Source organism: Gymnogyps californianus, chromosome 3, assembly GCF_018139145.2.
Source record: "Gymnogyps californianus isolate 813 chromosome 3, ASM1813914v2, whole genome shotgun sequence".
Classification (NCBI taxonomy): domain Eukaryota; kingdom Metazoa; phylum Chordata; class Aves; order Accipitriformes; family Cathartidae; genus Gymnogyps; species Gymnogyps californianus.
In genome coordinates, this window is record NC_059473.1 from 76,108,439 (window position 1) to 76,122,743 (window position 14,305).

Below are 14,305 nucleotides of genomic sequence, written 5' to 3' on the forward strand. Positions count from 1 at the left end.
GGCACAAATCAAGCATCAAAGATTGAAATTCAAACTGTAAAGGTTTCATTTGTGCCTAGAGCAAACATCAGGTACTTTGCTACCACGGTGATGAACACAGTAAAAACACCTTAATCGCTCCCCATTTTGCAAGTGTAAAGTAGGGCTTGGTGCAATAGTTAAAAACAGTCTGGCATCAGACATGTTGTGAGTTCCCACGTTAGAAAATGGTTTATAGTTTATTGAGTATTGCAGTTGTGCAAAAACTGAATGAAATACATAAACAATAAATGAACAGAGAAGTTGTGTTGTGTATGTTATGCATATACACTACTCTGGTCCTGCACAGAATTTATAAGATGAGTTGATTGAGCAAGGGTTCCCAGAATAATAGCCATAAAACTGTTCGGGAAACGAGTCACCTGCTTGACTAGCATATGTTTGCTAACACCGAGAAAATAAATACACAGCTTCGGAAAACTAAGCAAGTTATATCACATTTTTTATTTTAAATAACCAAGTTCCATGTTAAAGCTCAATACCCCCATGTTCCCTTTAAAATGACAAACCATTAAAAAGATTTTTTTATAAAACTAAAGCTAACAGCAGCTGAATCATTACGTCCGACACATTTATATTACAATATATATACTAAATTTGAAGGTACAAAGAGTTTTCAAAGCTGTTCCAGACTATCAAGCTGATTTTGATTTTTTGGGACTAACCCCACCATCTTCAGCTGACTTCTCTGCTGGTCTCTTTTTTAACCCTTTCATTTTCCGCGTCTGCAGTTTACCAAGATCTTGCTTCTGCATGTGGATTCGACCGTAAGTTGTACCGAACACATCATGGGAGATATTCTTTTTCTTCTTAGGCTGTAAGGGAAGAACAACATTAGTATTTCTGAGTAGAGAGTGCCAGGAGCTCTGGTGAGAATCAAGTGCCTAAAAGCAAGGCCGCATACATTGTTTGGAGCTTAGAGATTAAGGTTTGTTCTGTATGTTCTATATGCTTCCAGAGGAGAGTTTGTATGCCAGCTGATCACCGCAAAAGTGCTGTGGCCTCAGAAATCTCAGCTGGCCTATATAAAAGTAAGCTTTTGCCAAATATACAATAATACTTCAGCTTTTGCTCCTTTCCACAGATAGATCTGGAAGTAATATGCTTTCCAAGGTACCTACCTTCAGGGCTTTCGGTTGCTTTAAAGACAGTTTATAAAGGTCATCTGAAGCTAAATGTGTCCTCCTCATAACCAGATCTAATGAAGGTCCCATCTCTTCCAGTTCAATTCTTGGTATTTTACAGCCAGATTTCTTCAGAAGCACCCTAGAAGGGAAAAGCAACCAAAATCAACATTGTCCTCTGTGATAAAGATTTATCCGTCTTCCTAAAGGGCAGGTTCAATCCTGCAGTTCGGAAGACTATTAAAAACAATTGCTACTGCTAACTCTACTATTGAGAAAGATGTCTGTCAATAGCAATTTATAATATATTAAATCTGTCCCATCACAATTCAAACACACCCAAAATATAACCTGGCTAAAGTAACTTTTTTTTTTTTTTTTTAAAATGAGACCAGTATTATCAGTATTACTGTTAAAACTCAGTCCCAGTACCCTGAAAGCCGTATCATTCCTCAAATTCAAAATAGTGCCCTGGGTATGAAAAATATTTACTATTGTCTACAGCAAAATAACCTGAGCACTGAGAAAGTTTTTTGTTTGTTTGTTTGGACGAAGGAGACTGATAAAAGTGATTTTCTTACAAGAGAAATCAAAATCGCAGGGAACACAAGCTATGAATGCTCACAGCCTCCTAAGGCAAGGCCATGAACTGCAAGGGTGAACACCAACACAGCAAGAAAGATTGCCTTGTCCTGCCTTGTCCTGTTTTTCCTTGCGTATCGCTGCCTGCAGCCTACCATCTGTCGTTCTCTGACAAACACCTATGTGAGGAGAGTCCTAGAAATCAGCCTGAGAACAGACTACGTCTATGAAGTCAGTACTCTGAATTCACCAAGTTAATTCACGCCACCTTACTAATCCAATCATAGGAAAGACCAATCCTCCTTGCTAGAAGAGGGAGCTCAACAAGGAAGGAAGCAGCAGGTTTAGGGCTGAAGTGTTTTCCTTCTGCTGTACAAGCTACTCTGTGTTAGGCTGGAACACCTCTTACACATTACATGTTTTAAATGCAGCAAACTATTGCTCAAGCCAGTTCAATTACACAACTGTGGGCTAAACTTGGGGAAACGTTGACAAGTGTACCAAAAAGCAAACAAATAGATAAAACACATACTCACTTATAGCTTCGCATGTAAATTTTCCCATCTACAGCTGTGAAATGCAGAACGTACTCTAAACCAGCCAGACGAATATTGGGCACACTAGGACCTCTGAAGAAATCTGAAAGAATATTTAAAAAGAATAAATGCCAGGTTTCTTGGCTGAAAATCAAACCAACAGATGACTATAACAAATTGGTTTATTTCATAATGGACCCACATCACATCACTGACATGAACTCCTTGCCTATACAGATATTTTTACTGTATCTAACTAAGCAAGGCTATACATAGGATGGCTCTAGAAAAGCCGAATCTGTATGTTTAATGGGAATCTCACAAAATAGCTGCTACTTAAAACTGCAGCCCTGCCAAAACACAGGAGAGAAACTTAACATTGCACGTGTTAGCTCCTGCACTGGTGAAACCAAACGTGTGTAGAAATCCTGACAGGAACACAGTGACTTACCAGAGATAATTTGGTAGCAATATACACGCTACCTAAAAATAAGTGCATGGAGAAGAGCAAATATACTTTCAGAGCAGTTACTTACTTTTATTAAGCTAATTGGGGTAACTGCATTGTCTATTCTTCTAAATATTCAGCTCTAAAGTCAGAAAAATGAAATGTATTTATTTTGTGTTTAGGCCAGTTCATGCTCAGCTAAACATAGATCAACACAGAGAAGCCATTAGCTCAGGTATCTGTTTAAAGACATAATTCAAAAAACTGATACTGAAGATTCTTAATCAGAGCCAGATTTGGAAGAGTACAAAGAAGGATTAAAACCAGTACAAAACAGATTGAAACTGTATCTTGTCTACTCTTACCTACATTTTCTCTCTCTGACTTGGGGAAAAAGTTTAGATATATCTTTCTATATATTCTTTCATACCTCCCCCACAACAAAGCACTTCTGTCCTTTAGGTAAAGCAGTACTCGTCATTACAATTAATGTTTTCTCTATTTAATAAGCAACACATATCTATAAAAATAAGACACTTGAAATACTTGCTTAGTTTGCAGAGAGAACACTGAAATACAGGTTAAATAAAAAATGAGCCGTCTGCAGTGAGGTTCTTAAATCAGGCTATGAAAAAAATACTGTGCAATCAGAGAGCTTGCAATAAGCACAGCAATCTGTCCAACATATGCAGAGGGTGGAGAAAGAATGTGACCTTGACTGAAGGAACAAGGTGTGCTAATAAACATGACAGAGCAATGCTGAAACACGGGAGAACTGCTAACAGATGCAAAACACATCAGTCTTTTCTGTTCTGTCCCATTTTCAGATCCCTTGGCTAGTTGTCTTTTCCTCCACTACCTTTTTCAAGAGTATCAGCACTGGAGTGACATCCAAAACAAAGTCTTGCTGGCAGAAATCAGCTGGAGTCTAGCCAGGAAATGTCCTTGGTCAATTAAATACTCTCTCCCCCTCTTGTGGGTTGAGCTTGTAGTTAGAGGAAAAGTTGCAAATAAAATAGCTTGTTCACTTCTGACATATATTTTTCCCTTTGACTAGTTCTCTGCGGGTACACAAGCTTACATTTACAGTGGTTTTATTGGCAACATCTCCCTTTCGTATTTTCCTGTGGCATCATACATGTTTTTACCCACAGGATGATCTCTTCCAACAAACGCAGGTGGTCAGGAATTTCTGTTTCCTGGCAATGCTGAACAGCTGCAGAAACCTTACACTTCAGTATACCCAGAGAGTTGAACTTTTTTTAATGTACTCTTAATTTACAACTCTTGCTTTGGTTGGACTAGAGACTTGCTTTCTCCTTTCTTTCCATTCCTAGTTCTTTCTCCTCCTTGTCCTCCACATGTTTTCAGAACTTCTAATTTACTTTTTCCTGCAGAGAGCTTCACAGGACCTTTCCATTTCCAGATTAAATTCCTAAATTATTTCGCAACATGAGGCTATACACTTCTTTTTGTATCAATTCGTATCCAAAAGCTGATAACACTGTAACCTATGTAGCTCTGGTTAGCATTAGCGGAGCTCAAACTCTATCCCAGACACTTCCCAGCCATCCCCTTTCTTGGCCAGAAAGAACCCACAAATCTTTTCAGACACTCAAAAAAGTCTGCGTGAGGAAGGCTATATGAAGAACAAGCTGATGGTCAACCTAAAATTGTAGAGGTCTCCTGGAAACCAACATTTTAGAAAGTGTATAAGTCACGTAGCGCCTAGCCATTTTTAGGATGAAATGGGTGTGCAATAACAGAACTAGCAAGCAGGCAGTGTTGTAAGAGATGAAACATTTTATAAATACAAGCATAAAAAGTTATTAGAATTTCATGAACTGCATTCCAAGGACTTACATAGTAAATGAATTCCTACACTACATCAGCAGGCAACGAAAACCAAAAGGGAAAGAATGGGATGTCTTTGTCTTCCAAGTCTCTAAAGAAAAATGCAGCTGCCATTTATTGCTCCTAAATAACTTCTTCCACTTCACAATTTAAGCAGACTACAGGGTTTGGTTACCATGAAGACAATAATTCACCCTTGCCTTTAATTTTACAAAGAAACTGCTGTAAGATGATAGTCCAAACATGCATAAACCCTTGTGATATCACAAAAGCCAATGAAAGCTTGGTTGTTCACCAGCATCACTGGCATCACATTGCTTTGGCAACGAGAAGCTGTTAGCTATCTAATATTCTTTCTGGGATCCCAACAATGCTGCTACAGTAACAAAATACTTGCTGTTTTGTTATAAAGACATTTTTCTATCTTTCTTAGCAATAGAGTGGCAGCTTAAAAGCACTATCTTTTGCAGGAACAGAAAGAATCAGTTCTTCCCTATCAGTTAAGGGCAGTTTTGAAGCAGGTCAAATTATTACCCACACAATTTTAATTGGTTAGTGATACCTTCAAGCCTTTACACTCCTTAACCTTTTCCTTTGTCTATTGTTTTGCATCCAGGTTTTTCATAGAAGTCAGCGGAACATTCAGACCTGGAGTACTTGGAGTACATTCAAGAAGATTGGGTGTCAATTTGAGTACATTTGACTGCAGTCATTAAAGGCAAATAAATAGGAGAGGAGAAAGGACAGATGAACATCAAAAGAAATAGGGCAGGAAAGACTAGTTAGTTATTTGGCAACTATCTAACGATGCATGTCTTCCATTTAAGGTATCAAGCTGTTTGATCATGGGGCACATGAGCACATCTGGATGCCAATCACCAACACTGTGCAGATGCCTGAACAAGATACACTTCAGAAAATAATGCACCTGCTTCCTGCAGTGTAAATGTTCATTTAGTGACACAAACATGCAGTATTAAAACTCACTTATCTTCGTATTCAATATTCACCCACCTTCAAAGGTTTATAAGCACAGTTACTAGCCTTTCATCTATCCCCAAGAACCAGTCAGCTGTATTGAGAGGATGCAAATTTTCTCCTCTCCTGCTCCCTTTTCAGTCTCATTCCAGATGAAACATCTTGCTTTAAGGAATTATAATACTAAGGGGGAGGGAATCTCATTTTTAAGGTCTGTTTCTAAAGAACAATCATTTATCTGTTTGCCTAGAAAAAAAGAGCCTGATCAATATTTATTTTATATGAAAGGGAGATCTTGCAAAGTTGTAAGATTATGAATTGATACAACCCAAGAATGGAACTGAAAGAACAAGACTGTTCTTGTTGGGCTGGTTTCAGCATTGTACCGGAGCTTTTAAAAAAAAAAAAAAAAAAAGTAGTAGTAATCTACTTTTAGGAAACCTATCAAAAAGAAAAAACACACCGCCCTACTTACTAGATCTAGTTCTACCAAGCAAGATGCATTTTTTAAGTGTCAAGAGATACAGTACCACATGACTTTTATGTCCCAAAAAAAGTACTTTACTTTTCCCTACGAAAAGTATAATCATTTTTTGTAGTTCCCCAGAAAAAACCCACAATGTGCTTTATATTCCAGAGCCTCCAACCTTGAGATAAAAACCTTTATGCCAGCTTGTTTACTAAGCTCCAAGCCTGCCTTGAAGTTATGACACAGCTATTATCTACAGCTGATTTTTACTGCACATGTTCTTTCCAAGTACTCTAATCAATGGCACTTTTGTTAGAATTGATCAAATTTCCAACAGAAAATGCTTTCATTATAAAAACACAAGCTCAATTATACTGATTTGACTTTTTTGTAGGCAAAAATATCCCACTTTCTGAACTTAATCCACTGATTTAAAATGAGATACTTTAAAAATATTACTTGGTTAGAAAAGTGATAATCCAGTACAATTACAAACTAGACTTTTTGAAAAATGCCAGAATTTTCCCACAATCAAAGTAATGAATTTTAGCGAACGCGAAGTTTCACCTTCAGAGCCTTTCAGGCTAGTCTTTTTTCCCCCACTAACAGTCACAATGATTAGTTCACTTTAATTTCATGTGACATGAAATTTACAAGTGCCTGTACTTGTTTTCTTTCTGTGCTGAACATAAGCAAACATTCATTGACAAAACAGCATTTCCCAACAGATCATATTACTACAGATTTATGCAATCCTACTGCTCAAATAATCAAAATACTGACCAATGAGAAGGCTCTTCAGTCTTCTGTATTCTTCATTTACATCAAACATGTCACCAGCAAATATCAACATAGGTTTTGTTCCTTCAGGACATTTACTGTTCTGCGGAATAAGAATTTTAAAACAGAACAAAAATTCAGACTGTGTTAGGGAACATATTATTGACTTAATAGGTGGTTAGCCATTCAACACCAAATGAAAAATTGTTGTGACCTGTGATCAATATGGACAGAATAGACACTTTTTTTCATTGAACAACACTGTATGTGTATGGAAGGACTTTGTTTTTAAAAGGGTGAATTGTATTATTCTTTGTGCTGTATTAAAAAAGATAAGATTCTTTACTATAAAATGTATAAGATAACACCTTCCGGTGAAAACGAGTGAATTTGACTGCAATTACTAACAAGAAAACTAAAATTAGAGGCAAACAAGTCTATTGTACTTCTGACACTGGAGAGTACATGAAAAAGGCTAAAAGAATAGTTTAGTCACTCATCTAATTTTAATTCTGGCCAACAAATACATTTACTTAACTATAACTTCCCTGTTATAAACAGTGTTATGAAGATATGCACTACAATCTGACTTAAAGGGGAAGATTCACCTTTATAAACCGTAATTTCTTCACTATCCCTCTAGACTGTCCTGCCAATTTATACACTGTGATGAGAATAAGGACCATAAAAGTTCCTTATTTTTGCAGTGTATGAACTGCTTGATACAAAAGTACACACATATGAAATATGTTTTAGTCTTGCCAAAATGAGCCTAACATAGCCATAAAAGGTGAATTTTCTCTGGATTTAAATAATAAAGATGTTAGCTCCCTGTCTGAATTAAGTATAGTTCCCTGAAAACTGGCATTTATGTGCTACTGAAAGCTAAAGAAAGTTTCAGAATCATCTCAGTCAGCAGAGTGACCCTCTTTGGTTATAATTTGAGAATAGAGATTTCAGTTTTCAAAGCCCACGCCAGTTTATATAGGAACCTACCATGAGCAGAACCTGACTAAGGAATTTTGTAAATGTGACGCTTTAACTAAAAAGGAAAATATTAGGGATAAACCAAGTCTAAAAAAACAATTTGCAAAGAAAGTTGCAAGCTTGCTCAAAACAACCAAAATAAAATAAAAAGCAGAGCATAAAAATAACAATCTGGGGTACACAAATTAGCAATCCTTATATACTGCATGAAATGCTTTTTTAAACAACTCCTGTCCTTACTTCAAAGCATAGAAAAAGCTAATGCACCAAAAAATCCACCGGTAGATGTCACTGAAATACTGAATTAGCGATTCCTCACCTTGACATCTTTTAGGGATACAAACTTCTCAACGCCTAGCTCAATCATGTCTAGGACGTGATAGTCAAACATGCGACCTGTGAAAGTAAAAAAAGGAAATCCAGCTATTTAAATATTCATTGAAAACCAGACCTTTCGTCCAAATAAAAACCTAAGTGAGACATATTACCTATTATCAGGTTGTTAGGTCGCTTCTTGTTATGAGAGCCAAACAGAAACAAAGAACAATCCGATTTCTTGGAAAAAAATTCCTACAATTGAGGAAAGGAACAAAACTCATGAGTTCCAGTTTGTAGTGTTTAAAGTATTTGGTGCAGGTATACGTCACAAACACGTGAGTTTAGGAGCTGCTTAATGAGAAGAGCAACTGCACTTATCAGAAGAGTTTTGAGTATGTCCAGGTCCACATAAGCTAAAATTGACAGCTGGATCCAAGGTTCAAATAACAATTCATTTCTTTTTTTATTTCCCATTGCAGTCTTAAAGATCAAGCCAGGCAATTTTTTCTTGCCATTTCATCTGTAATGCCCTTTTTCATAATTCCTCATTATTTGTTTTTACACAAGATGCCTTCAACCAGTTCTCCTTGCCTGAAGAGTAAGCATTTGCAAGTTGGCTGCAGTTCTAACACCTCATTTTAGTTACCCCGCTAAGCTTTATGCAGCATATTAGCTTTGCCTAACAGCTGCTGAACAATCAATTAATTCCCTCAACAGCAAATGTAGGAACATCTGCAAGCATCTAATGTTCTCACTCTCTCAAGAGTCCTACTACAGAGCAACTTCACGTCAATTTACTATTTAAGACTAAGATGCTACTTAAAACCAAGCCAGCGGTGACTACCATAGAGAAGATCTTTTCTCCAGTTAGATTGAGAACCTATTATGGTATTACGTCCAGAGCCAATATTACAGCAATTCTTTCTGAGGATGTCTGACTCCAAAGCCTGCTGCTTCTCAAGGCAGCCCCTCATTCTGTGTATCAACCATAGTTCCTAGATACACACACACACGCTATTTATCCAGTACTTCCCAGAAGTACCAGAGTTTCTATACCTGCACTTAGCAGTTGTGAAGCAGGAGAAGCCACTGCTTCTCCTCCCACCCCTGCAACAGCAGCAGCTCAGAGAGGATGCTGCAGCTCTGCCCCTCTGGGAGGTCAGGAGAGACGCCCCCAGGAACAATCCTAGGCTGGATTAATTGCACGTACAAATTGCACAGCTCAGCACTGAGCTCTGCCACCAGGTCCCTGAAAAATACTGACTGTAGACAGATCAAGAACACAACCATCCCCTTGAAACACTTGCTCATACAGCTCTGTTAATCACTGCGTGTTGATATATGTAAATTCTCTAACAGCTGTATGATATTTTATTAAAAAGATGCAAACTCAGATGCCTCAAATGTGTCCTGCGTATACTGCAACATCACATACATTGCAAAATTGCCCTTTTAATAAAATGCCTGTAACCAAGTTAAAAAAAAAAAAAACTAACTTGATTTGACTTTCCATATCTTTCTAGGCTCTGATTATTTGTTGACATTGTTCTCAATGACCTAACCCCATTGTTTTGAGGTTACAAGAATTAAAGTTCCCTGAAGGACCCCCTTTTAAAACATCAGAATGATATTAGCTGCCATATTTTCCCAGAAATTATCAGAAGTTTAAACCAGCGGTCAGCTGATGATCAGCTGGTTCCTATATGACCGTGAAACCAAGTCATCCAGCCATGGGATCGTAAGAGGTTTAGTTTCAGCAAATAATGTTGCAAATCTTTCCTCGCTGCCTACAGTAAGTTTTCCATTCCACTCATGACATTTTAGGGATGGCTGCGTTACTGTGCTTCATGCCAAGAACAGAACAGAAGCACATACTACAACACTTCAGCATCAGTATTAATGCAGATTAAGTAGCTTTCTATGTTGGTGTATCTATACTGCAACCACAATAATTTTTTGTTCCTCACGCATTGAAAATGCTTTAACTCAACTGCCCAATACAGCTTCAGCAACTCCTCTAGCACTCACTATTGGTGGCCTTTGCTTTTGTAAAAAGGATCCTTAATGATCATCAAAGTTTCCCCTTTATTTTCACAATCCCTTTCAGACAAGAAAGGGCATTTGTACCCAGTGTGTATACATGATTTTTTTTTTCTTCACACACAAATTTACTTAATACAATACCCCCAAATTCCGAACTTCAGTGTGCATCAGTGCGTTATTTCAACAACCGCCTCATGCATTGGAAAGCTGACCCTTATGTCCCTATGTGAGTCAGCAGTGGCACAGAGCAAACATTACCAAATCATGATCACTGGGAACCAAACAACTTATTTTGGGATAATTCGTTTTTGTCTTTATTGTAAAACCACAGCTGTACATCGCTATCTCCTTTCTCTCATTCTTTTGAAGGAAATACATATACTGCTTTTATGACAGACATATTTCAGCAGCTAAAGTAATGCTTCAATTGAAGTGCAAATGTGTGAGATATAATCTTAGGATTAGCCCCTCTATTTTTTGCCTTCCTGCTCATAAATTATCTTGACCTTAAAGCACTGAATCAACACCACTTCCAGACAGGGGCATACCACCAAATGTATTTCCAGACACACATCCCCTTCCAAAATACCCTCCAAGCCTCTGAAGAGCCACTTTTGCAACCTCTTTGTAGGCCAAATACATATATTTAACTGAAATTGCGCATTTTTCTGACAGTTCTTGACTGAATGTTGGAACAGAACTCTCAGCGACCATCTCACACTTGCACAGCTGATGCATGTGTTTGCATGTGGTACTCTGCTGGACTTTTCTTCCTCTATTCAAACATGAGGAAGTCACAGAAAGCTATGACCCCTCCATTTAACTACTTTAACCTACAAATTCACCAAACTGAAAACAAGTTGTTCATAAGCTATGGTACTTTAGAGGACTGACTTTTACAAAACCAAAATAAAATGCTTTATTCTTCTTTTCATATCAAGCACTGTTACTTATAATAGCATTACAGACTCCTATGTTTGCCTGTCAGTTTACAGAAACATGCATTTAAGCTAAAGACAAAGTCCTTAGAACATGACAATTCCATCTCGCAGCCAGAGGAAAAATACGCCTACTAACGCCATAAATCTAGACACAACCCTACCTTCAACTTATCCAAACTCCCTATAAACTTTGTTTCTCATCTAGTTCCTCACGGAGTAACAGCAAATTATCCTCCAATAAAGTTCTTCATGACTTTAAGGCTGTAAAATGTCACAAGAGAAGACGTGGTTTATACTTACCAATGATGTTTGATCCTCAAAAGGCCTAGTAATATTTTTCCTGAGAGGAAGAAAAAAAAAAAGAAAAAAAAAAAGATTTAAAAAAAAAAAAACAAAAACGAACAGGCCCAGATAAGCACTTCTAATTAGTTCTCTGATAACATTAAAATTCTGCATTCTCCTGGAAACTCCAGCAGTAGAGGTTCAGTTTTAGTTCAAACCATAAGCCATATTAATACTGCTAGGAGTTCCTTAGTGCCACCGTCGCCATTTTAAGTACTTTCCTCCACGTTTCCTGTCTCCTGGGGCCTGACTTCCAGACCACCACCAGCGACACTTCATAAACAACTGCCTTTGCTTGTTCATCGTTCATCCAATGTTAAATTTAACTATTACAGTTAATGGCTTTGCACTACATCCATACAGATACTGGGTTCCCATTCTGAGCAAGACGTATCTATCGTTATAACCTGTAACTCAAACTTATAAGAATTCGGATATAAGAACTCCAGCCTACCCACCTGACACAGAACCTCGCTAGCTGTTTGCACAGATCAGTCAGAGAAGTCAACTGTTCAAGTTTGCTGAATCCTGCTCCGTAACACTTGGCACAGAACAGGGCTCAGCACCAACACTGATCATGCGTACCTTGTTTCCAGTCTACTGAAATTTATGATGACTCTCAGTCACCTTCTGCAACCCCTTCCATTGTTCAAGCCCCCACGCTAGCCAGCATCTCTATTCATGCGTTGAAATTAACAAAAGCTGTCTTGTCAGAAGACTCAAAGGTGTCAAAGTGAGACCACTTACTTTTTATACAGTACAGCAAAAGGCTTCTTCACAGCATACTGCAAAAGACAAAGTTAAACACATGTTATCTCTAATACCTTTAAGTGCACAGCACTGCTTTTTCTAAAACCCTACAACTTACATGGTCACATGAAATAGAGTAATTGTTTGTGCAAATCAGTCTAGAAGAAGGCACCTCAAAAGGCCTGCCCACAATAATACCCTTCAAGTTGGTAGCAATCTTGGTTCCCAATTAATTGCAAAAGGACTTATTTCTAGAAACTACGAAATAACCGAGAAACAGCTGAAATCAAAGCCATGTAATGGAATCCCTCTGCTTCTAGGGGCATGAGGAAAAACAGGGAGTGAGCAACCACCTGATTATCATCGGCATAAGATGGTAAGAAAACGACAAAGGAAGAAGAGAAAAGAGTGTAGGAACAGCTATAATATTTTCAGGTATGGAGTCAGGAGACAGGATTGGTAAGTTTAAGTTTTAGGAGAGGTTGAAAGCTCCACATCAATACACACAGTGGTTTACAGGATTCTGGGATATGACTTCAGGTGAGTGATCCAGTCCCAATTCTGTACCTAATCCTCTTGTTTTCAAGTGGACTTGCAACACTTCACCTTATATACTGGACAATCATAGAAAAAATAACAACGAAGAGAATAAGCTCAAAACTTCTGGCAAAGAAGAAACTGGAAGAAAATAATCTCCATTGAGGGGTAGGTAATGACACCTTTGGAGTACTGGTCAATCTGAGCTTTGGGGAATGGGGAGAGCATGAAAATATTGATCTTGCAGCAGAGAATATGCAAATTGTAAGAAAAAGAGAAAGGAAGGCACTCTTGGTGTAGCACAAAAGATTATACAATTAAAGGTTGCATACTATGTCCAACAACTTACAATGTCTTTAAGCACTTCAGTCACTGTTAAGTTTGCATTTCCTCCTTTTATGAGCATAGCATTTTTTGTATTTTCTTTAAGTTTGGGTTCTCTCTTCTCAAGAAATCTTTTTGCTCTTTTAGTTTTAGGCTTTCTGTAACAATAAATTAACAGTTAAAAACTTAATATTAGTAACAACACCCAACACTGCAGAAAACAGTAAAGCAAAGCAAGAATTGGAACAAGCTGTGTTCAAGTAACCTGCTTCAGTGACTCAAACTAAACCCAACCTGCAGAATTACAATCGATGCTAAAAGCCTAGTCTCAGATGAATGTGTTTTACTGCCACTCCTCTCCCTCTCTGTCCCCCCAAGCTAGCAAAGGTGGTTTTACAGTCTTGGGCTTTTCAGTTTCTGCTAATTTAGAGCTTAAGCTATACCAGAATTCCCACAGGCTACTGACAGGCTGAAAGCTTCCCCTCACACCAGCTCCCTCCCCAAGTCAGAGACTCGCATATGAGAAGAAAACAAAGTTCCTCAAAGACCATCAATGGCATCCAAGAGAAAAGCTCCAGTACGGCATATCTGTTGGCAGGAACCAGAGAGCAGTACCATGCACTATTTAGGTGAAATACACCAGCCTTAGCAGAGACACAGAGCTTATATAAATTAATAACCACATGACCTAAGAACTACACGTCTCCACTAGACGAACATAAAGCTTTTAGTATCTTCTCCGTGAAGCATTATATTTATTTTCTTTTAGAAAACAAACAAACAAGAAAACCCACACAGGTACTTCCAACTATGGATGAAGATAGTTCTATTTGAGTGTGCAGCAATACATAAATTCAATACCAGCTGGTCACCACGGTTCCTTTAAGTTACCAACTGAGTAAGGGCTGTCTGGCCACCGAGAGGGCAGCGCTCTGTTTTCCTCCTTCCCGCACGTTTTCCATAGGCCTTTTCTCTCTGCTGGCCTCCCCCCTGCAACCCTCCCCGGAGCGGCGCCGCCCAGGCCCCACAGCCGCCCGCTGCTCGGCGCCCCCGGCTCCCCGCAGGGCCCGCTCACGCTTCCCCGAGCCCGGGGACACCGGGGCCCCGCCCGGTACCGGCCACCCCGCGGGCTCGGAGCCCTCACAGGCCGGGAGGAGACGACTGCCCGCCTGCCCGCCCCCCCGACACACTCACACCACCCGGTCCAGCGCGTCCATCGCTGCCGAGTCGCCTCACGTGCGCGCCCCGCCGCC

The 14,305-nt window shown here is 38.9% G+C and overlaps 1 protein-coding gene across 2 annotated transcripts; it reads right to left on the reverse strand.

Annotated features, from left to right (window-relative positions):
• Positions 1-464: 464 nt before the first annotated feature.
• Positions 465-14,305, reverse strand: RPF2 (ribosome production factor 2 homolog). 2 transcript variants are annotated; one of them, XM_050894363.1, is made up of 10 exons: positions 14,247-14,305; positions 13,078-13,210; positions 12,189-12,226; positions 11,400-11,439; positions 8,286-8,367; positions 8,117-8,193; positions 6,814-6,913; positions 2,282-2,384; positions 1,161-1,305; positions 465-854 (listed from the first exon to the last, which is right to left on the reverse strand). In XM_050894363.1, the coding sequence occupies exons 1-10, from the start codon at positions 14,267-14,269 to the stop codon at positions 675-677; spliced, it is 921 nt and encodes a 306-aa protein (XP_050750320.1). In that variant the 5' UTR covers positions 14,270-14,305; the 3' UTR covers positions 465-674. The 2 variants fall into 2 exon arrangements, with proteins under 2 accessions (XP_050750320.1, XP_050750321.1); XM_050894364.1 differs by lacking the exon at positions 14,247-14,305 and adding an exon at positions 13,914-13,989.

Coding starts and splice junctions, on each gene's coding strand:
- RPF2 (XM_050894363.1), bottom strand. CDS start 14,269: ATGGACGCGCTGGACCGGGTGGT. Junction 11,440..12,188: donor TTTGCTGTACTGTATAAAAA/GTAAGTGGTCTC, acceptor TCTTCCTCTCAG/GAAAAATATTACTAGGCCTT. Junction 8,194..8,285: donor ACCTAACAACCTGATAATAG/GTAATATGTCTC, acceptor TTACTTTCACAG/GTCGCATGTTTGACTATCAC.